The 25,961-nt window shown below is 34.7% G+C and overlaps 1 protein-coding gene across 1 annotated transcript; it reads right to left on the bottom strand.

The window, feature by feature from the left end:
- Positions 1-476: 476 nt before the first annotated feature.
- Positions 477-22,664, bottom strand: LOC121410697 (homeobox protein Hox-A9-like). Its single transcript, XM_041602947.1, has 2 exons — positions 21,641-22,664; positions 477-2,901 (listed from the first exon to the last, which is right to left on the bottom strand). Exons 1-2 carry the CDS (start codon positions 22,170-22,172, stop codon positions 2,417-2,419), a joined length of 1,017 nt encoding a protein of 338 aa, XP_041458881.1. The 5' UTR covers positions 22,173-22,664; the 3' UTR covers positions 477-2,416.
- Positions 22,665-25,961: the final 3,297 nt, after the last annotated feature.

Raw genomic sequence — 25,961 nt, 5'->3', positions numbered from 1 at the left:
TATATTTTCAAATGACGAACGTTTATAGAATTTATTTACTTTTCATTGTCTACTTTGTTGTTATCAGGTGTTTTGAAAATAAAAAGAAACATTTTATATGGAAACAACACTACTTTAATAATATTTAAAAACAGTCCCTACTCTTAACATATTTTTTTTATTTCATTACGTTATGTGTGCAGCATTTTCATATCAATACGCTTTGAAAATCGCTAATTTAAATTAGTTCATTTATTTGTACATACAGAAATATAATCTAATTGTGACAAGTCTGGCAATTCATTTAACATGTTTAAATATAAAGTGAACTTGTAGAGAAAAAATTATAGATATCGAAGAATGAGGTATATTCAGTTTCAGTGACATCAATGAGAAAATACACACTATTGAATATTACGGAATTACACTTAACGACATATTAAAATACATCATTACTATATTCTTGACACACTCATAGAAAAAAATAGTTTAAAAAGAAACTATTTGTCCACCGTTGCTAATGAATATAATCTTGTATTAACTACACGAGTATCTTAATCTTGTATTTTGCTTTAGCATATTACATTGAAGGTTTATATCACGTCCTAACTTTGATGTGTATGCTGCATCCATTTGGATTTGATATAAATGTAAGTTGCCGCGAAGTGCATCAAGAAATACCTTTGAAGAAGAAAAAAATAATAATCTACGAGTGACACCAAACTTCAGTAAAGATAAACATTAATGAGTACGAAATACATATCAAAGAGCAAGTGGGATCGTCATGATCGTAGATTACTTGGGGGAACATTCACTTCATAGAGCAGAGTCATTTTAAATTTGATATTATGTAGTAAGTATTCCAAAGCAACGATCGAGTAATTTCCCAGTTTGTATGGTCCTATTGACAGAGATATTTTTATTGGAGAAAAATAAAATGAAGCATCGCTGTAAGTGATATATTTTGAAACAGTTTATCTATTGACTATAGTATCTAAATGACACTTTCTTATTTTTTTCTTCAATTTTTTATTGCAAAACGTTAAACTTGATTCTTAAAGCAAGTTGTTGTTTTTTTACAATACAAACCCAGCTAATGCACTTTTTAAAAACATGGTCTCTGTCATGAAGTCCCCGGAGAAGACTAAACCAAAAAGGTAATGTGGCAACCTAGAATTGTTCCTTAAATATGAATATTCGTGCTTGCTTAGCAGTTGGGTAATATAACCATAACTAAAGCACCGAAAAATATTAACAAGGTAATTAATAACCAAACTGACATATTAGTTATTCCTTTATATCACTGTCCCTCTCCAACTACCATCATATTGGCATTTTTTTGTAAGATACGTAAGCTGAATTTAATATCTCTTTTAAAACTGACCTGAAATCAATATCAATAGATATCAGTGTAAAGCGCATTAAATAACGTAAAGATCCATCTATACGTTAAAGAATTTCTTTAACACAACCAATTATTAGAGTAGTACTTTAAAAGGTGAATATTTCATTTAGACTGACTCATATTTGCACCAGATTTTTGCAAATGTTGTAATGGTGCAAAATCAAAGTCTGTATATTTGATCCATTACCATACATCATGTACATGTATATGTACATGAATATGTATATTGATAAATATAGATAATAGAACAGTGGGCACATAAAGGCACAATGTCAAAAAAAAGACCACCCCCCAAAAAAAAAATGGACGTCAGTTTCTTAACCACAAAAAGTGCAGAGAAAAAGAAGTGGGCTGTAAAGAGACCAGAACGTCCGTTTCATTTTACCATCAAAATATGTATTTAGAGACGGACTTTCATGTTTTAATCGACACGCACAAGGCAACAAATTCGATACAAGCAATTAATATAAAAGCATTGGGATAAAACGGTACAATTTTCAAGAAAGGGAAGTCGGTCCATGTACATTAAACGTGACCAACAATGGGATAAAATCCACAACGGAACAACATAAAGATATTGGACGTGATTACCATCAGCACTTAGGCGTAAACCAACGTTTTGTCACAGAAAGTGTGTTTCAATTGTCTAATCCTTCCATATTCACATTCAAGCTTTCACGAGAAACGCACGAATAAGCCTTGAATTATCAATTGGCACGTTTTGAGAAGATGGTAGAAGATAACTAACGTTGGTCTTCTTGTTGGTAATTAAACAATGGCTTACCATCCAGGGTATTCATTTGTTGCATAACCGAAACCAAGTAACAAGAAGTAATGGTGAGTCCTGATTCCTGAACATCTTAAAAGTATTTTGAACCATGTCAGCACAATTGAAAAAAAAATAGTCTGTGTAGCTACTTACATGTGATACTGAGCTAACTCGTTCACACACAACACACACACGCACACGCACCTGCACAGTCTAAAAGAAAAAGGATTGTCCCAAAACAGAACTTTGATGACGACTGTTCCTCATCGAAGTTGCGATTGATGACCAACGGATGGATGTGACGTATTAATCGCGATGGGTGATGGGTGGTGGTTGTGGTGGTGGTGATGATGTTGATGATGGTGATGTTGTTGCTGCTGTTGATGTTGTGATGTACTCGACTGCGACATCGTTGTCGCAGAAGATGACGACGATGTTGACGAGGTGGATGAGGTGGTGGATGAGGTATGTGACGAGCCATCAGTTGATTTCTTCTTCGCTGATTGGGTCTTTTCTTTTTCGTTAATTTTTTTCATCTTCATTCGTCTATTCTGGAACCAGATTTTGACCTGACGTTCCGTGAGATCGAGAGCCTGAGAGAGCTTGGAGCGTCGATCACGGGTCAAGTACATATTTGCTTGGAACTCCTTCTCTAGCTCGTAGATCTGTAACTTTGAGTATGGTCTTCGTTTCGTTCTTCGGGGGGTCGTTGTAAAGGTAGCAAGAAGACTACACGACGATGCACCTCCTGAAGAAAAAAAAAAGAAGACAAAAATACACAAGCGTTATTGCCTTAATGTCTGTTGGTCTGTCACAAAACCAAATACTAACATGCATATTACATAACAAACTTGTAAAATATATAAAGATATAAATGAATCAATGTTAACCTCCATATATGGTCAGTTGAATTTGAATCTTGTTATTTTCTTTGTCTTTAACCTTTGTATCCTCTGCAAAAGATCATCATCATCATTATCACCATCATCATCATCATCATTATCATCATCACCATTATCATCATCGTCATCCTCATCGTCATCATCCTCATCATCATCATCATCATCGTCATTCTCCTCCTCATCATCATCAACATTCTATTCGAATTGTCATTATTATCATTCTAATAATACTAATAATAATAAATAACAATAATAATAATAAATATAATAATAATCATCATTATTATTATCATCATCAGTAGTAGTAGTAGCAGCAGCAGCAGTAGTAGTAGTAGTAGTAGTATACTATGATTATTATCAGTAGTATTATTGATATTATTATTGTTATTATTATTATTACAATTATCATCATTATTATCATCATCATTATCCATCTATAGTAAAACCACTTTTTGTGAAAGGAAACATATTTCTAGGCCAATATATTTTGATGCCTATTTACCATGTTTACCTCCCTGCCGCTGTTTAATATTATCTTTCCTTTCTCTCTGTCTCTCTCCCTCCCTCTCTCCCTCTATTTTCATTTCTTTTTGTCTCGGAATTCCTTGCAGATCTATAAGTATTGAGCTTATACCGCACATATTTCCTCGTCGTAAATGTGATTTCTGGCAGTTTCATTTTCTCTGGACTAAAAAACCTTATATGCAATGATATGTCTCGTCTTCCTCTTTCTTTCTTTATCTCTTAAGTTCTAACCATACAGTATTCACTATGGGTGTTCAAGAGTCAAATCCGATAATTCATTTACGAAATGGAAGCAGCCGTTAAACAGAGACAAGTTTTCATTTATTTAGAAGAGTTTTCAAGGCAGCAGTCTGTTGGTCGACCCATGCACCATTCGGCGTTATACTAGTTATCATGGTTATAGTTCCATCCGCTCTTTGCCACGGTGTCAAGGAGTGCACCGCTTACAAAAATTACACTTCAAATATTAATTTCTAAATTAATGGGAAAAGGCGATTCGGGCTTGGTAAATATATGGCTCCTGTCGTGACTAAAATGGGTCGTCGGGTATTATTATAAAAATGCATTAAACAAAATATGAGAGGACAGGTACAGGCTAAATATTGAACATGTTCATACAATTCCGCATACTGTATATATCATCACAATTTCTTCCCAGAAAATGCATCTTTGAGGCAAAAGTAGCCACAAGAGTTTGAGGTAAACATTTATATATGAAATGTTCATACATAAATTTCGAATGATAATGATATGATATCAAATTAGTTTTCATTGTTTTTTAATGCAATGTCTTCATGTTGTGAATGATGTTTGTTGAGTGAATTAAGATGTAAACGTGATGGTAAATGCTGTGTAAGTATGCATGCGAGGGTTGAACTTACGTTTTCAAAGTAATGTGCATGTTCCTCACTATATAATGCATTATAATACCTAAATTCATCAGACTGAAAATCAATACATGGGGGTAAATCCAAAATTAGAGTGAGGAAAATGCTGAGTTTTAAATCTACATGTAATAGATTGAAATTTTTAATATGAATTTTGGATAGGCCCCTGACGGCAATCTAAAGAAATGAGTACATAGTAGATTATCGCGAGTTGGATTGATTAGACAAAGTTAGTAACTTATCGAGAAAGAGCTAAAAAAATCAAATACAATGACAAAATATTTAAGTACTGCGTACTTCAGATGTTTCGTGGTGTCATTCACTTAAACGAGTTCAGTATGTCTGGGATTAAAACTGACTTTCTCAACATAATTTTTTTCTCCAAATTTTATGCCCATGATGTCCCATACAACACAGATAATGGAGAAAGCTCAAGAGCATGTTTCATAGTGTCTTGGATAGCATGCTTGTCTACTGGTATTTTACTCCAAAGAAACACGACTGCTTTCAAAATGAAAATAAATACAGGTTTACAAGCCGCAGAAGTCTAAATACCCCCGTTTTATTCCTTGGTATTGTCTGGCGATGATTAATTAGGCTGTTTTTACAGGGAAAATAGCTCAATATAGAGAGGTGTCTTTATATCCTTGGCTGTTTATGAATACACACCATCATCTGTATTTGGGAGTTTACATACGCTAAAAAGAAGTGACAACCAACAAATATGCCCTTTTCTATAACTCATTGTGGACTAGGTATCCGAGTTTTTGTCACGAGCCCAGCCATTGGCGTTGAAGCACGCCGCCTGGCCCCGGGCGATACACGAGGGTTCCCCCGATCCGGTGCACAAGCAGGACGTTGGTTTTCTGACATCTTTTCGCTGCAAAAAGGATATCATAGAAAAGTCTAAACAAAAATCAAGCTTTGTAATAAGTATTGAGATATATCTCAATAGGAACACAATACCTTGGCACCGTCTGGTCTCTCACAAGCTCTATAGTTCATTTTGAAGAAAAATACAGTCAGGTTCAATGACATGCCGGTTCTTGATCTGACTTTATCAGATTCACCCAATGAATAGGTTAACAACCATAATTTCAAATATTGATAATGGTATCAATGCGGAGTGACACACAAAAAGGGGTAGTTAATTTTGCTCAGCGTTTGGCCAGGAGATTGTGAAGGTTCACAACTAGGAAAATGTGGTTCTCCGAGCTTGTCTAGCAGATTATCGCACCAAAAAAAAAGAAAAGAATAAATGAAATGTTCAAAACCACATCATGAAAAATTATCTTTGCATGGGTTTGTTTCAGCCTGTTTCTAACTTAGCATGCTTATGGTGGGCTAGCAATTCAATGACATTACCGGTCAAGGGCGCCGGAAGAGGGGGGCAGGGGAGGCACTTGCCCCCCTCCCGAATAAAATTTATTAGGGGCAAAACGAAATTTTGCCCCCTCCCCCCTAAAAGTAGGAAAAAAAATTATTTAAGGACAAAAGTAAACGATGAAGGCACTTTTCTGCCTAAAAATTGTCATTTCCATTGTCAACAAAGAAAAGTAGCCTCGCGTCTTTTGACGAACATGTATCTCTGTGAAACATACCTTTGATAGGCCCCTTTTCCATCTTATTACAGTGTGATAACGTTTAACCGTTTAATGAAATACATTTCAGACTAAAACCGAATGGCAAATCGAAAGTGGTTCACCAATGCACGCTGGCTAGCTGTGTCGGCTAACAAACGCTCAGACCGGACCCGATATCACTATAAACGTGCGTGACCGCTAGTTACTCGAGCAACATATGGAATCTGAAAATGACTGTAAAACAGACAAGTTTAAAGAGTTAATGAGGCTTGAGTACTTGGATTGCTGGATTCATGAGAAGATGCTAGCTTGAGTCGGCGAATGGAGTGCAGAGCAGGAGTACTCATCTACCAACGACTCAAGCCTCTTCAACGCATCAACATTTTCTGGTTTACTGTCTTTTTCAGGACTACGCTCATTTAAAGGACAAGTCCACCTCAACAAAAACTTGATTTAAATAAAAAGAGAACAATTCAAAAAGCAAAACACTGAAAATTTCATCAAAATCGGATGTAGAATAAGAAAGTTATGGCATTTTAAAGTTTCGCTTCATTTCACAAAACAGTTATATGCACATCTCGGTTGGTATGCAAATGAAGAACTGATGACATCACTCACTCACTATTTCTTTGTATTTTATTATATGAAATGTGAAATATTTTTATTTTCTCGTAATTGTCATGTGAAATGAAGTTTTCATTCCACCCTGAACACGTGGAATTCCATTATTTTAACATTTTGTGCTTCAGGCAAGGAGGTCCTGATCGTCAAATTCGTAAAAATTGAAATATTGTATAATTCAAACAATAAAAAACAAAAGAAATAATGAGTGAGTGACATCATCGACTCTCTCATTTGGGTGTAACTGGCTCGTTCATTTAATCTTGTTAAAAATAAACGAAACTTTGAAATGTCATAACTTTCTTATTTTACATCCCATTTTGATGAAATTTTCAGCATTGTGCTTGTCTGATTTTTCTTTATTGATTCAAATCAAAATTTTTCTGAGGTGGACTTGACCTTTAAACAAAAAATTACTCGACTATCAACTGTCCACTTCCTCCCCTATCAATTTCACTTCTTCCTCTATCCACTTTTTCGAAAACTCCGCATGGTGTACCGTCAACCACATCCACTATTTGAAAGTAATTGTTTTCTTCTAAATAATGTTACATAATGTACATTATGAACTGCGGTAGTTTGTTAATCAGTTCATGATTATTTACAAATGAATATTTCCTGGAATTTGATATTCATCATTTCCTAGTCATGGTCACATTTTCCCCAGAAAATATGTAACGAAAAAAGAAGATTTTGAAGTGGTCATCCGAAAGTGCTTCCCAGCCATACAAAACATGCAAAAGGAAACACATAAATCGAGTAATGTTTTAAACTTTAATGAATTTTAGAAAAGTTTTAAATTTCTTTTTCCCCCAGTTACAAAATATGAAACGTATTGCCCATGCATGGATAATCAGGGACTATCTCCAATGCTGATGTCAGAAATGATTTGCATAGAATGGGGATTTAAGTGCTTATCGACGTCTGCCACGTTAGAACAGTGTGAAATTTTAAATTTGAAAAGACATTCATTAGAATTTCTTTTGTTTCTGTTGTTACGCTTCTTCTGCTTAATACACTCCTTGTTCTGACAGGAATTACTTGAAACTTATGATGATTGTGCTCTCTCGCGTCGTCCGTGTATGTAAATGTACATAAATAAATATTTCTGGAAGGATATTGAATGAAAATGTAATTTCTGGTATTTTGAGTATTATAAGCGTAATACGTAATTTAATTGATCAGACACGAAAACCACATTCCGAAGCGATTGTTTTGCGCGTATACTTCATAGGTCATGTAGGTTCTGATAAATTATGAGTATAGTCTTTCGTATAGTGAATTCTATGTTTAATTCTTAAGAAATATATATCTTTGAATGCTCTTAGAAACGCAATTTTATGCTCCATGTTTACACAAAGTCCTTACCGTTGGGAGCGGGGGGGGGGGTCCCACACCCTCTCCCGCTCGATCGCTTCGGTATCTCACGCTGTAAAAAATATTGTGCCCCCTTCAGGATTTTGCCCCCCCCCAAAAAAAAAAAAAAAAAACGAAAGTGTTCCGGCGCGCCTGTTACCGGTAGTCAATCAAGGTGCGAATCACCAGATAATAATAAAATCATAATAATCACTATTTACCAATAATCATTCATATATAAGTATATATTTTCTTCTCGTAGTTATACGTCTTCCTCTTCTGCTCCTTCTTCTTCCTGCCATTTACTATTATCATGAGTGTAATCACTAAAATCATTGTTGGTATCAACATCAACCCTTCTTTTTTTTCCTCCTCCTTCTTTTTATTTTGTTTCTTCTGGTTCTTCTTTTCTCCTTCTTTTCCTCTTCTTCTTTTTCTTTCCACTCCCTCTTCCTGTCATCAGTTATCATCAATATCATTATTGTTATTATTACTGTTATTCTTTTGAATATCATTCTTATTGTAACTTCATTATCATTGAACGTAAGTAGCAACAGCAGCTGCAGTAATGATAAAAAAGAAACAAATAATTGAGTCGTTTCAAAACAAAATATTTGATTTTTCCTATCTTCCCCCTTTCTAAAACTTTTTTTTCTTTTTTACAAGTGGCCATCAAATGAAACTGAATAATGTACAGTGGACTATACGAATATACCGTATTGACGATAAAAAGAGATCGTGACAGACACATCCAGTTGGAGCAATAATAGCTACAAAATTGTGATTTTCCATTCATTAAGCTCATCAAAATGGCCTCGAAATAACAATAAACCGAGCTAGACAGCACAATAACAGCAGTTCAACACTCATCAATGACATGTAGGATTATCTGTATATACCCATCCCCCTCAAAGAATCAAACATCACTTGTGGGTGATCTGGCCTGAGGTTTCTTAAAACTCCAGGTCAGATTATTTTGAAAGACGTGGCATTAAATGATGAATATAGTTTTGCTTGAAAAATAGCATATATCTATGCTAATGCCAATATGGCACGGTGGTCACTATGCAGGATGGATATGAGTGCACTATAACTTGTTTTACATCGCTTTATTGTATGAAAAGCAATGAAGGAATAAAATAACAATACAGATACATTCTATGCATTAAATAAGATATAATAACAGTCCAAGGCATGGTCACGTCATTATTTACAATAAAATAAAGTACCGAAACAGTTATAAAAATGAAAAAAAAATGATTTAATGTAAGTTAGAATTAGTTCTGCAGCTGCATTTTAACGATTTTGAGTGATTATTAAGGGCCTAAACGAGAGCAAGGTTTTGCAGTTTGGACATGTTAAAAAAATTCTGAGCTATATTGTCTCACAATATTTTGTTCTGCATGACCCAGTGAAAAAAGTACGCTGTGAGATATCGATTTCAGATATTATTACGATTTGATACAATACCTGCGTATATATATTACTTATTTTATTTTTTTTTATATTCCCTACATCTTAGGTATTAACAAATATTGGACTTGTGTGGCCTATACCCAAATCTTGTTTACAGCTATCTTTTAAATCCTTGCCACCATATTTTAGCCCTATACTGTTATTGATGAAAATTATGATAAGTACTGGGAAATGAGAAGAAAGAAAAGAAGAGGGGGAGAGGGATGAATATAAAGAAAACCGAAGAAAAGGGCGAAAAATAAACTAAAGCAAATGACGAGAAGTAATTACAATTTCCAATTGGCCCGACCATACAAAATCATTGACGCGTCGTAGCGACCCAAGAGTTAATCTCGCGATAATCTCTACAACTGGTCTTTGTTCAATCGGCTGACCATTCATATCAACAAAAGAAAGCACTGGCCGAATTCGAACATAATACCAACAGCCTCTGACATTTGAGGTATATTGAAGAGTTGGCATTGTCCAATAGCTATACCCAAACTCAATCCAATCGCACGACGTTTGAAAACTACAACAACAACAAAAAGTTATCTATCCCATGGTGATACAGTCCCCTTCCCTCATCCCTTGTAACTTTCTTCCATATTTCAGGGTCCTCAGAGACTCGTCGATATTTCGGTCTACCTTGTCTTTGATTTCGGAACAATTAATGTCCTCCTCTTTTAGAACCCTAACCCCCTCTTTTCAGACCTCAAAGGGCAGTGCGCCGAGTAGAGAGACACGCATGTATACCATCTTCGATCCTATTTCCAATTCAACATTATTTGATATCGATCATGTCGATTGGTGTATTTGTTGGTTCCGTCTGTGTTTGATTGTAATTACCCAGTTTGAAAGGAGTAAAACTAACACGTAATTTAGATTAACAAAGCTCCAGATGGACTCATTTTATCTATTAATATATGTTTACAAGTCGACTTACCGAGTCTTACCCCCTTGCAATGCTAACGTCCAATATCGCTGTATTATTCTTGCCGTCTTTTTACAGACCATTAACCGACAAATTAACATAATGTGTTTTCATTAATGAGGTCGACGATGCATAGATATCTAGTTGTCGATCTATACTTAAACAATAATAACAAGTTCCCATTCACATTAATTTTAGTGCACGAGTACAATTGTGCTAGAAGTGCATAACGTATGAAATATTTATTCATTACGTCTCCTATTGAAACGTGCTTTCACAGAAACTCGAAATTCGAAAAAATGACATTTAACATTACTTTGTTATCATTGTTACTATGATGTCATCAATTTTAGCAAGAGCATGTTAATTAACAACATGCATAATATTGTAAAGCAGTGAGTGAACTTAAAAAGACTAGCCTGTATAAGTGGAGAAAAAAAATAAAAAAAAAGAAGATAAATAATATATATATATATATATATATATATATATATATATATATATATATATATATATATATATATATATATATATAATTCAAAATGGAACTGGCCAACTGGGGAAATCTACTTCACCTACATTCTGACTATAGTTTACCTCAAATTCACAACTATAATTGTTAACTTTGTACATGGATATTGATTATTATTTTGTCTTGGTATTTGAATTACCTTCAATTCATCCTTGCAAGCAGCTGTCATGTCAATTCACGCATTTGATCACACGAACAAGAAAATTTTAACTTTGACCAACTGGATATTAGACTAAATTTTCTTCTGCCCCAAAATGCTAATCGTTATTAGCAAAAATGTCTCATAAAGTAGGAAAATGATCATGAAATCTTTCGGCAACTGGGTTGCTTCGCGTCAACATGCGCATTACTTTTTGGTTTAAGCTGAAAATGAAAGTTGTGCGACCGATTACAATTTGATGAATTAGCATAATAAGAAAACAAATATGCGTCATGTAATCATTATTACCAAAATAATTCATATAGTGAGATGTTATTGAAAAAGTATTCTAAATTGATAAAACAGGTGTAGCTTTCGTTTCTTTTGATCGCAGTGATGTATAATTCCAGTTCCTCTTGTCAGCTTGTTTAGCCAATCCCGTTTTAAAGTAACTAATTTGACGAAAAAGGTTACAATCAATCCCTTAATAGAATGTCTGATATCCGACTCTCGTTAATTTCACTAAGTGGCGTAGAGAAAACATATTGTTAGTAAACGGTGAATCACATACGAATATATAAAATCAATTTATCTAGAAAATGTATATTTTTCAACATTGCATTGAACTCCTGGTTACAAATGCCATTTGTGTTTTATGGTTACATGTTCTAATCAATATCTAATTATCAGTTTACAGTCATCGTGTTTATAATGGGAATAAAATGAGATGGGCTTTGCCTAATAATGGCTATAAATCACGCAAACAAATCTACAATTTTTGTCTTTATCATAATGAACCTATGAGCCCTAAGGCTATTTTTAATGTTCCCCATCCCAATTTTACCTCATATTCCTTCTGATTCTAGAAAAAAGACTGGATAATTAGAGAAATCTATTACCGTCGGAGTTAGAAGTTGTAAATAGTTTGAAGTGGATTGAGTATTAATGACTCAAAGATAAAAAGCGCGGCAATCAATTAAATTCAAAGCCGGGACAAAGCGGACCCGTGAGGCAAGGACACATAGCCGTTCGGTCAGACATGAAATATTGACGTAAAAATTTAAGTAACGTTTAATTTGTTAAGTTGGAACTTTGCTATGATAAAAGAGGAAAGGAAGATCACTGATGTTATCAACAATTGTGCATAAATGCGTAATTACTCCAATTAAACACAAAATTATTATCATTAACATGCCTATCATCATTGTTATTTTTATCTTTGTTACTAGACTCTACGTTATGGTGCACGATTCTGCATGGATAGTTTAAACGATATTGTATTCATAAAGATAATGACTTGTTGACTATGTGTTTCAAATAACATGCTCTGTTTATTAACAAATAAAGAATTGTAGTTTTCAAATTTGCATGTGTGTGGTATACGAATACATGTGTAGCGAATCACAATTAAAATAGACAGACACTTTGTTGAACATGTCAACTATCATCAGCTCTCATGACAATGTGAATAAAATCAGAATAACATGCCACTTTTCCCCAAAAAAATCAGTAGTCATGAAAGTGACCATTTTATATAAATTTAGTTCTTTTTCAACAAACGATTCGTGTGAATCTTTGATTATTGATAATATACATGTATATCAAAGCGCCCTCTCTTTCTGCGATGTTTCAAGATTCCTTTGAAGGGGTTAAATTGAGCAGTCATCTTACAGTTTTATCGATTAGATATAAAAAAAAAAGAGACAAAGATTATCTTCCCAAATTCTCCACGAATTCTTTTTCGGGGCAAACGTTTATAAAAAAATATATGTATGATTAAATTCATAACACCTCGCTGATATTTTATTGTAATCGGACATCCCGAACAAAATATTTTTCAAGTTAAATCGCAAAATTTATCAAATAAAACATTTTATTATTTGTCATCCTCCACATCACAACTGCTTTAGGACATCCAGTCGGTGCATATATAGTCATGATGGTATGCACTTTGGTGTTATTAAAACTTAAAATTTGATTTCATTATGTCGTTCTTATTTGCTGAAAAAGTAACATCTTTGATGTATCTTTTATCATCGGTCTATGATAAAAAAAAATCAATCTTCGCTAGTATTTCATCCTGAAAACTTCAAAGTGATGATCTTGGTGACAATTTATATGATTTACAGAATGATTTGGTCCTCACTGGATGTACACAAAAATAATTCAATTTTCCTTAATTTAATATATAATAAACTATCATAGACTAGGGTCTTTCTTATATTCATGTAATCAAGTGTTTACTGGATATTGTATCTATTGATAAAAACATATGCCCAATGTAAAATATTTTGTAAAATATAGACTGTATTTTATTTTTGCTTGAAATATAGTAAATTCATAATTCTGTGTATTACTGACATCACTGAAATAATTTGTAGCAATGTTGCACGCATGCCACTGGCGCCATATTTGTTAATGTCAATCATACCATATTCATCCACTATAATGTTCACAATTACTCATATTTCTCCTATCTCTTAAATAATGTCTTAATCAATTACTTAAAAAGTAATTCCATTATCATATACCGCTGTAATAAGGTAAAATCGCCACGCAGCTCCAGGGATATTTATAATTATGTGCACTGAGACTTACGTCTATACGTACGTATTATCTGTGTAGTATCCTATAGGTCGGGAAATTATTGAAAAGGAAAACAATTAATTTCCATGGCCACAAAATGCTTATTAATAAACTGCAGGCAAGTTCTGATACGTGTTTTCAAAAATTCTCGTAGCTTGCATTCGATTTCTAAACAATCTTCTCAGTTAAATAGCTTGTTGTTTTCTGTATTGCATTGGCTTTGTATATATTGAAATAATATGCAGATATACACAATGACAGGTATTATTGTAAGGATACTTGCTAATAGAGTTATTCTTTATCCTGGGATTCACATGTAGAGAAAGGTGTGTTTAGATTCACATTGGTTGAGGACAATAAGAGACAAACAATAATGACATTTATAACTTTTTATTAACATGATTTTTTTTATGAAAAGTCTGCAACGGCCATGACAACCATCAATATTGTGTTTTCTATCACCATGCACCTTATCATATTTTCACCATGGTTTATTCCACGTCGACAAAAGTTCTAATATCATTGACAACAATACATTTCTCATGTAAGATTGTCCGCAGCGGGGGGGGGGGGGCAAAATGTTGTAGCCCAGAAATTACCCAAACCTACCTTTTCAGTAAAAAAAAAATCATCACGATCTACCTAAAGTGTGTTCCAGGTCCTTCAGCTTCATGAAATATGTCGTTTAAAATGATCCTCGTGATACATATGAGTCGCTTTGCTCCCTCGTGTGATTTTCACAATCTCAACATCCCCCCTAGGAAAAATCTCAACCGTACGAAAGCCCTAAACGGGCAATTTTACCATTGCTAAAACAATAATCTCAGAAACATACTACGCGTACAATATACTTTTATGATCTGATTTCATTCATAATGATAGTACCAACTAGAAAAAATAACAAGAAATGTAAAAATAAGATATATCACAATGTTCTTACTTGTAGCATGCTATCTGATCTAGAGAATCATCGTGAGGGTGATTGCACTTGAGTAACTTGTCGGTCATACACTCTGTCTGCATACTACTCAACTTCATCATAATATTGTACACACACACCAAACAGGTGTAAAAAGTCGCAAATCACAGAAATTTGGAGAAAATGTCAGGAAACATTTCTAGTCCCATCAATTTCATCTTTCAAGTCACAAACGATGAAACCTGACATTAAACTTGTGTTAGAGTTTGTCATATACCGATAGTGTTTTTTAAACAATAACACAAACGTCTGGTACTGTTATCAGTTATGAAATTGCATTAAACATCGATGTGTAATTGCTGTGTTATATGTTAAAAAACATATATTCTCTGGGAATTATCATAACTATAAAAAGTAAAAACAAAGTTCAATCAAATACACACTGTTACTTATTTTGGTTTGTTCGTTTATCTTGTGTGCATTTCAGTATATTTAGTTTAGCAATAAAAACGAAATGACAGTAAATCTGATAAATCCATAATTACCCAAATAAGTGCTGATGTCATGAATATGATACAATGATATACGGATGAGTTAGAAATGGCTTATCAAATTTCAGGCGACTATTTTCCTAACTGGAAATTAAATATAAAACATAGAAAGATCACCTCATTGAATGATCAATCACCAAGATCAACCGAAACCGACTGCTTGATCATCTCCATTAGATAGTTATTTTAATATTCCGCGAAAATGTACGGTATCATAAAAATATTGTGTGAACATTAACCTGCCATCCTTATCAGAACGATATTCTCTTTGAACACATATACTGTCATTTTTTAAGTAGATTTGAAACAATGAATAATTAATCATTTTGAAGAACTATCTGATTTCCGCTGCATGTATGGAAAATGGAAGCCTCTGTATGTATAGCCTATCCCCATGACATTGTGCCTATACCTGGTGTTATATGTAATGAGTGAAAATTCCTATTAGTCACGAGTTAAGAAGCGAGAGAGCAACAATTTTTACTTTTTCATAATATTCAAAAATTATATCGTATTGCATCATTTCTTTTTTCATTTTCTTTTATGTCTCTTTTTATAATATTGGAGAGGGTCTTTATTGTGAAACTTTTGGTAGTCACGTACTCCCAAGCTCCCCCCCAAAAAAAATGTATATGTACTTTATTCTTGATTTACCGAGAAATTAAACAAAATACACAGTTATAGAACAAGGGCGGGGTGGGGAGAAAATGAAACTACTATGTATATGTTCTCCACATTTATGAAACAATCAGTCGGACGTTTTCAATCTCGCATTAAATAAATCAAACTTTGCATATGATACAGTATGTGAAATATGCAACAAAATATATTTGGCAAAGAAAATAGTTTGAATAATCATGAAAAATATGCTTTTTCTATTTCACACTCGATATCTTAAATGAATGTAATCAATATTTAAAATGGGAATGGTTTCCAACTAAACTTGATAGTCCTAAAAAATAATCTTGAGATCATGAATAGTTTTGATAAGCTGTTGAGTTGTTGTCGTTGTATCGAAGTGTTCATTGAGAAATAAAAGGGCAAAGAGTTATGTGAATGAAGAAGAGAGGTAAATTTCTAGTCTCTTTAGGTTGAAAGAATTGAATTGAATTGAAAGCATGAACACATGTACTTCATCAATTGAAATCTGTTAAAACTACTCGGATACGCATTACATTTGTGGATAGTTTGCAATATGTCAACATCTGGTAGAAAAAGGAACCTGCCATTGGTTGTGCGATCATTTTCCTCCGCAGCAACTTTATAAACAACAGCATCGTTATTTTTTCAAACGTCTAAACTTAACCATTTGTCTTATTCATCTTTTGGAGGAAGTCAAGATTGTTGAAAGATCACCCAATCTGTCAAGTTCCACATCCTTTAAGAATGGACATAATGATGGTCGGACTATACCCTTGACCAGATTCAAGAGCTATCTTGTCATCTTTAATCCAAATCATAAAGGTGATGATTCGTAGAAGCTCCAAGCTCATCCTGTAAATACCCATCATGACATCGCAACCTTGTGTCTGATCTATGAGCTCTCATGAGGCATAATAACATCAGAGAAGAGCTCTTACTGAATTGTGACTTACTGCTAAACAAGCTCTCGCATATGGGGAAGTTGATCGCTGTCCCGGACTCCCAAACAAACTTAACACCACCAGATGAATTATTAATGCTTCGGTTTCGTTGACTGCAAGCTTGGTTATTATGCAAGACTGTCGTTGTTTATCCACTTTGGAAATGAGTTTACACTTTATGAGAACCATTCGTCATTTTTATCATCTCTCAAAAGTACTTTTAGAATTGAAGGAACACAGAAAGAAGACAGGGTCTGGTATAATTACAACAAACTTGACCCCTCGGTTGAATCCGAGTCGAAATTGGCATGACTTGAGAGGTTTCTTTTTCATCAGTTCAGTTTGGTATGGTAATAATCCAATAATTACGATAAATGCTAATAGCAGCCTCGCAGTAAACTACAGAAAGAATAATCATGGTAATGATTATAATCTAAACCCAGCTTGGTTGAATAAAAATCAAGGTAACAAGGAGAATGTGATGTCGATAATAAGTTAATGACTGTTTTCGAAAGAATAAAATGCGTTTCGCGAGACAGAGATGATAAACCCTATCCTATATCGATTGGGATCTGTGACAGTGACCACGGTGACAACAATTCAAAACATAAGAAACTCAAGTGTCTGTAAATCTTTATTATTTCTGACCAGTGCCATTGCACAGAATGTTTTGTCCTATATTAATAACGAATGACATAACTGAGTGGCTCAGCCAAAGTATTTGTAGTAAAATTGTACGTGCAAAATTCCATTCTTGATAGTATACATTTGTCTGGAATAAAAACGGACTGAATATATTTTTAGGTTATCAACATTCACTGTATTCATTCTAATCTTAAGAAAACAGCCAGACCACCGGCTTGTTTGATCTATAAAGGTAATGTGGCCAGAGCAATGGCCAAACTGACCCATTGCTTTTCCTCCTTTCAATTGTTACACCGATTGGGCGAAGAGAGCTCCCTCTCGATTAAATCACATCTTTGTAAACAAGTTTAGACCGTTCCTTTCTCTTACAAGCCGATTAATTTCAATAGATTCCTTGGTATTTTCCTTAAGCATTGCGGGGAATATCAATTACATCTAACAAGAGATTATCCGTATTGAGAAGACAAAGCGGCGTTCGATTTTATTCAGAGAGTGGATTAAGACGGGATGATAAGGCATTCAGAGCTGTAGCTATTCACGCCTCCCTTTTACTACGAACATACCCGCACAACCATCGCCGAGCCACGGGGACAATTGCGATAGGGATCCGCTAGTGCTCGCCTCTTCACGGAGTCAATGTGATATACAAACAATTGATTATTCTCAATTAATTCCAACGCTAATCGCTTGATAAATGGGAGAAGAACAATAAACTCACTTTAAATTATTCACACTTGCTGAAAAGAAGGGGGAAACCGGACGTCTTTGGCGTGAATAGTACAGTCACTATGAACAAAGCTAGACACTTAATTACTCTTGGGAATTAAGTCCCAGCTTACAACTATCCGGGTCATTTGAATCTGCTATAACTTAACAAGATTCAACCTTCAAGTAACGCAAAGTCTTTCGTTCTATAACTTTTTCGCCCCAATGAAATTAATCAGAAAACCAAGCAAATAAATTAGATTAACCAGCATTCCTCCAAATAACTCTAATTTTGAATTAGTCCTACATGAAACCCTTTCTTATCAAAGTAATGGACAGATCAAATACTTTCCACTTGATTTAGTTTAATGCGAGATATGTCTCACACGTCATATGTTTTTATAGGCTCAATAAACTAGAAGCTGAAAGAAGTCGGAATAGCAAATTATTCAAAATACTTGCTCTAAAAAAACTTGACAAATGATGTGTAATTGGTTGGGAATAATTGCATTTACTATGTTTTTATAACCAAAATAATGTCCTTGTGTCATACATGAATGTCTATGATAGAACAATAACCTTCGCGTGACTATTAAGGATTAAGGATTATTATGTATTCCTAGAAATCAAAGTTAATTTTTTATTAGTCTAGCCCCCATAACTGCATCCCCCCCCAAAAAAAATCCCTAAATTAAAATCTTGTGATTTCCCAAAGTGAACACCATTCAACGAATTCGTTTCATGTAGTAACTTGCAGCTCTGAATTACGCAAAATAATTATTCCAAAGTGACAATGAAATTTCAATTTCCTTAAATAGCGAGTATTTATACAAACATCAATTTATCAAAATTATCTGCTGGAGCCGTATCCATGTTGATATGAAATTATTTGCGGTTTTGACAAAAATTAGAATAAAATAAAACGAAATAAGATAAAAAGCGAGAATGACAAAATGAATGGTTGACACTAGTCTACGCGTTATACATAATTATCATTTCAGTCAATGTAATATGTTTCCTGTATAGGAATGGATTTAATAGTATTGAATCATGGAGCTAAAACATAAATTTGAATTCAATTTTTTTTTTCAATTAATACATTATTTCGTAAGTTTTTTTTCATTCAAACGTCGAACGATAAAAAAATATTTTCTTTTGATTTGAGGATCGGCCTTCTGTGCTCTGAACCATTTATCTTGATTGATACCGTAAATTATATGATATTTTGTCAATATTGTCATAAAATGCAGATTACGATACGCTATTTCATGTGGTTATAATATCTTAATGTTTTCTATTAAGTTTTAGTGCAGAAATCGGTAAGGTAAGAGCTAACTCTTGTAAATTTTGTGGAAGTATATATTTGTGATATCAGCTTGGAACACCATATATTTGCGACAAGTTGTTAAAATAGATTCCCCTTGGATAACACATTCGATATTATTCTGGTAATGTATGATAATCATTAGGCCTTTCATTAAAATATTAATTTTTAGTTTAGTCATGAAATATAGTTTTGCATGGTTATGATATTTTAGTTCTTAAATCCGTAAATCATAAAATATCACTTCATCAAATAAGAATCACTACCTTAATATTTTTTAATATTATTGAATATAAGAATTAAGAGGTACTGTTCGGCGCTCTTGAAACAACTCAGTCAGATTGATTTGACCAGTAGTCAGCCATGTCAGCTGGGTGCAACTGATATGTCAAGTCACACTTCTGAATTATATTATAGTCAGAGATTACTCTGTTCTGGTAAAATACGACTAGAAAATAGTCAACTATGACTGTAGAATAACAGATGCACCTAGCTGACCCTAATAACTAGTCATTTTTACTGATTTGTTTTAAGAGTGTAGTCTATCATGTCTATCGGTATGACTTATTGGATTGCCCTTGTGATTTGTTCCGTCAACGAAGAGTCCTTAATACCAATATACGATCGTAGTTTGTTTGCTGATGAATTAAAAATTGATAAGACCACATTCAGCTACTAGTATTAAATAAAAAGACTATTTTTTTCAGTTAACTTAATTTCATTATTATAAAACATCCTCACACTCTAAATCGGCAGTCCTATTACTATCTATTCCGTAATGATACCTTAATATTGTCAAAGCGGGAATTATTTAAGTATAATCTCGGAAACAATAAGTTTATCAACACAACAAAAATTGTATCATAATTGCCTAATATAGCATATTCATTCCTTTTTAAGAAAACCAAATCAAGCCAAAAAAATCTTTATTCTGACCATGCATATATTTATTATAAACAAAATTTGTCATGGAAGTTATTCATATTAAAAAAAAGTTTCATGAGTCTTCTCGAATACACATATTAGGCAGCGTCTGACAGCCCCACAATCGAACGCTTACATTTCTCCAAATTTGAAAAATAGCATTCGATCAAAATTGATAGCAATGCTGAAGGGTTTATCAAAGATTTAATGATAAAATGAATTAGATTGTGGTATTTCAATGTGCAAAAATACTGCAAGAGGTAAGGGAAAAAAATCTAGGAGCACTTTAAAATCGCTCTCGCTCGTTCTTTAGTGCGCACTTGATACTTGTGAAGTGATATGCTTACTTAATTTCTCTATAAGTCCTTCATAAATCCTCGTTTCTGCTGATTAGAAATTATGGCACAGAAAATAATTCAATCTTCAAGTAAAAATCCAAGACTCAGTGGCAATTAGGTAACTGACCTTATGAATGGAATTAATAGAATTGAGCTGAGGGAGGTAAGAAATTAAATGAAGAAAAGTATTTAAAAAAAAACCCTAACAGGGATAAAAAAAATATTATATATATACGATCTGGAGAACAAGATTCATAAGATTTAACATCAGACAAAATAAAACTATGTTCATGATAGAAACGTTAAACGTTGAAGAGTTTTTTCAATATTTGTTAAAAAAAATTGTTTTTCTTTTGTATTTTGTTAATCCCTCACTCTTTCTGAAAAAATAAACGTGATCACTAATCATGGATGAAGTCATATGTGATTGTTCAAGAGAAAGAAAAACAGGAAAATGATATGATTTAAGTTTTATTTCACATTCACAATTAATACATATTCTTTAGTTTATGCTTGAAATGATGTAGTTCCAAAAAAACGATTACTTGATCGAATGAAATATCACGCAGTTAGTATTTTAAACAAAGGTAGAAAATGACAAGATTTCATGAAATGAAGTTTCGTAATTATTACAAAAATACTATTTCTACGGCGATACTAACATTCATTATCAGCTGTACCCCAAGTTAGAGGAGAGTGGGGAAAAACTAATAAATGCATAGCCAGCTCATAATGATAATAATCGCTTTAAGGAATAACCAGGAGCAAAGGAGAGATGATATCAAAATTTATACGATGAGAAAACATCCCAGAGGACCAGTGCTTGAATTGAGAGGTGCAATTCATAGTCGCATAAAATGGCGATATAGTACTGTGGGTATAATGGGATAAGGAGATAGATGGTTTGTTTTATGCGATCGTTGGGTGATGTTTATGGGGTAAGAGAAGGGGTGATATAACGGGTTTGATGTTTCTTACCTGTCATATCAAGGGGATATGGTGAGTTGTGGAGACCGTACGGGGAACCGTAAGCGTTGCTCCCCATGTATTGCTGTTGGTGGGCCATATGGGCGTGATGAGGAGGGGATCCTGCGTGAGTTAGAAAGGTATTGCCAAATGTGTTGGCGTATGGCCGAGGCGTGGCCCCGTGAGCGGCGGCGGCAGCAGCTGCCGCCCCACCACGAATCTCGCTGCTATTCCAGGCTGCAGCGGCTGCCGCTGGTGACACCCCACTCCCGGCGGCCCCCGGTGGCAGATCGTCTCCTGCACTGGATGCAGCCAAACTTGACTCGGTGGGCGAGTTATACATGGGATAGGAGTAGTGAAAAGCACTAAGTTGTTCAGGGTTTGAAGAACTCACACTGACCATGGCATTGCACGAGGCTCGTTGCCTACTGCTTGACCCGTATAGACCGTTCATAGGGCCAGAAATACCTCTATATTCTGCAGCACAACTGTCCATTCCTGTGGGGCGTTGAGCTGGCCAAGCCTGTTCCATACCTATCTGCATACTGGCCAGAAAACACAACGGCAAAAAAATGTTTTATTGTGGCGAGTTGCTCGTAGAATTAAATAGTAAAATGCAGCTCTCTTTTTCAGTTCCGTATCATAATATCAAACAGCAGTTGGAAATTTAGGGAGGTATGAGTGCTCAGATCTAAACCCTTCTGTCGTTTTGTCAAGTAAACTCTGTGAATGACGACCATCCGACCTCGGCGACCCTTCCGTATGCTAATCAACATTTACAACTTAGTCACGTGATGATCGCTTACTACGACGAACACCCATCACACAGAGTCCACTTAAAAAAGTTCACTGTTTTATTATCATGTGGTCGAAATCTGGTGGATCGTTCTTCTATTCTGTCTGCCCACTGTCTTTGAAGTCCTGCGACCCTTTCTTATCGTCTTTATGGGACTTGAGTCAAATAGAAAACAATAACGCGGGACCCGAAATCTGCGCATTCGCCCACCGCTCCCTTCCTTTGATCTTCCTCCCAACCAGTTCCATTTATGGAAGCAGGAGACCGTCAAAAACACGGATATACGTCGTGTCGTAATTCAATTTACTACACGACGTAAATAATTACGTAGTGTAGTAATTCGAATTACTACACGACGTAAATAATTACGTAGTGTAGTAATTCGAATTACTACACGACGCAATTCCGAATTACTGCCCAACGATTTAATGTCATGACGTTAAATGAATTAGTGTCGCTACATCAAATAATTAAGGTCGTGTAGTAATTCGAATTACTACACGACGTAAATAATTACGTAGTGTAGTAATTCCAATTACTACACTACCTAAAGAATTACGTCGTGTAGCAAATAATTACTACACGACGTAATTCCGAATTACTGCTCAACGATTTAACGTCATGACGTTAAATCAACCAATGAGACCGTTCGTTATATGAGCGCAATGCGAAGAGCTGAGACTACAGAGTATTGTACAGGAACGTACCGGCAGGAAGTTAGTTGGATGTCCTGACTAATCTCTTGGTGCCGCCAGTGGATAGAGTAAAAAAAACAAGGAGAGAGAGATTACATAATAGGAGAGAGAGAAGCGAAAGGGGGAGATTGGAAAGAAAAGAGGGGGAACGGGAGAGAAAGAGAAGGGAAGTTAGTTGGATGTTCGATATTCGATATTCAAACTGTGAAGTTGGTTTGATATTCAGGTTCGATATGCAAACGCCTGTGAAGCTGGACCATATTTTTTTTTTGGTGTGAAATCGCCATTTTGTTTCCGCTCAAGCGCGATCGCATCAATTGTATAGGTGTATACCCATCGTGTTCATGATTACAAAAAGTGCTTAGAACGTCCAGATATCATCCCCGGATATCAAAGCTCTTCGGCTCGTGAGATATCATTTTCATGGACCAATTAATTATGCAAACTGCTAGTCCTTAACAGGTCCCTTTTCAAGTCACTGATTAGAGACTACATTTAAAATAAAATTTAGCTTGCGCCCCACGCTCTGTTTTTTAAAAAAATGTGTGTCACCCTCCCCCTGGCCCCAAAATGTTACTTTGTCTCCTCCTAGGTTAAAAACCTTGGTGCCGTCACATGCCACGGACCCGATCCGCATAGCACTGCCCCCCAAAAAAGTTCTACAACCGAGAATAGGAAATGATAATAGGAAAGAAAGGAAAGAAAGATGAAAGATACGTCATTTTATGCATACCATGTCAAAATCAATCTCAAAGTTAAAGTTTTTTTTCTCTCGCTGGCTCGAGACTTATTATTAAGCAAATTTTTGCTGCATGCGCCATTGTGTGCCCCCTCTTTTTGTTCTTATAACGCACTGAGCTTGGGGCTTCGCCCTATTGCTCGGGGCACAATCATAAAACATCCTGTTCATACAATGATATGACCCCTCCGTTCTCCCTTCTCTTTCTCTCCCGTTCCCCCTCCTTTTCTTTCCAATCTCCCCCTTTCGCTTCTCTCTCTTCTATTATATATTCTCTCTTTCCTTGTTTTTTTTTTTACTCTATCCACTGGCGGCACCAAGAGATTAGTCAGGACATCCAACTAACTTCCTGCCGGTACGTTCCTGTACAATACTCTGTAGTCTCAGCTCTTCGCATTGCGCTCATATAACGAACGGTCTCATTGGTTGATTTAACGTCATGACGTTAAATCGTTGAGCAGTAATTCGGAATTACGTCGTGTAGTAATTATTTGCTACACGACGTAATTCTTTAGGTAGTGTAGTAATTGGAATTACTACACTACGTAATTATTTACGTCGTGTAGTAATTCGAATTACTACACGACCTTAATTATTTGATGTAGCGACACTAATTCATTTAACGTCATGACATTAAATCGTTGGGCAGTAATTCGGAATTGCGTCGTGTAGTAATTCGAATTACTACACTACGTAATTATTTACGTCGTGTAGTAATTCGAATTACTACACTACGTAATTATTTACGTCGTGTAGTAAATTGAATTACGACACGACGTATATACGTGTTTTTGACGGTCTCCTGCTTCCAGATCCATTGGCAAATGAGTCTCATGCGCAAATTTATGGCCACCTCTGTGCTGGCGTGGCGGTAACGATGGGATCACAACGCGTCATGGTCACAAAATGATATCCAGTTATCCACCTTCAAGAAGGAGTGTTGTTGTGACAGGGTAGGTACCTCAACCAAACACTCTAAAGTCCACTGGTCATCTGTTATGACATACCGGTGCTCACTGTAAAACGAAAGCAGGATTTTGTTATAAAAAGCCCCAAGACACCCATTGAAAAGATAAGTTATCCCGTGTCCACTGGTACTTTACCTCTTTTAACTGAAATATTTCGATAGCTTATTTTCAGAAATAGGCCCTTCCATTTCTACGGTTGTTTTTGTGTGAAAGAAAGTAAGGGTGGGCCACTTAAAAGGGCAACAACTATGATCAAATACCTTTGTTGTCCCTAGTGGCATTATGTAATTGACTTTGTATGACTCTCCTCTCTCTCATTCTTTCATTCTCTCTCGATTTTTTTTCTCTCTATCTCTTTATTTTTTTTATTCCCACTCTTTCTCCATTTCATGTTTATCTCTGTCTGACTTTGCCTCCATCATGTCCATGTATCTCTCCTTATGATAAACAAAAACATATGAATGAAATCATAATGCTATAAATAAGAGCAATATAATTTTCGGTTGATGAAATAGAGAACCAATGAATTTGCATTTCTTTGATATTGTTTCAGTAAAAAGTGTGTTTATTGTTTTTAAAGTGTGGACATTGATTTTAGTTAGTTTATTTTATGTAATTACCTTCCTCATGACTATCACGTGAAAATATTATTTGAAATAACAATTATCATCGATGAAGTATACATTCATGATAAGTTGGCACATTACTCGAAGATTATTTCAAATAATGCATATTTCTTTTGAAATTTCTTTTTATTTCTCATCAAAACAAAACGAACAAAAAATGCAAAAAAAAAGATCGAAAACATCCAAAGGCAAATATAAAACGAAACCCTAAACTCAAAATTATTTTGAAAACCACAATCGAACATACACAGAAACAAAATGATAAACAAGCAGGAACCTTTAAAAACTTAACACTAACACCAGAACAAAAATGAAAAGACAAGCAACATCCACAATCGTGACAATATTTCATTACATTTATTGGTTTACAACATTTATTATATCTGCCAGTGAAAAAAATAAATGCATGATCACTTGCAAGACAAACTAGACATCTGAGAAGTAGACATCTGAGAAGAAGTATTTTACTATTATCACAAAGTATCCATAATTCCAGATTTTAACTTGTG

Source organism: Lytechinus variegatus, chromosome 3 (genome assembly GCF_018143015.1).
Source record: "Lytechinus variegatus isolate NC3 chromosome 3, Lvar_3.0, whole genome shotgun sequence".
In the NCBI taxonomy this organism is placed as follows: Eukaryota; Metazoa; Echinodermata; class Echinoidea; order Temnopleuroida; family Toxopneustidae; genus Lytechinus; species Lytechinus variegatus.
This window is presented reverse-complemented; position numbering and strand designations above follow the sequence as displayed.

What these genes read in the sequence shown, in the direction of transcription:
- LOC121410697 (XM_041602947.1), bottom strand. Translation starts at nt 22,172, where the DNA reads ATGCAGATAGGTATGGAACAGGCTTGGCCAGCTCAACGCCCCACAGGA. An exon ending in ATATCCCCTTGATATGACAG is followed by an intron (nt 2,902 to 21,640) that starts GTAAGAAACATC and finishes TTTTTTCTTCAG; the next exon opens with GAGGTGCATCGTCGTGTAGT.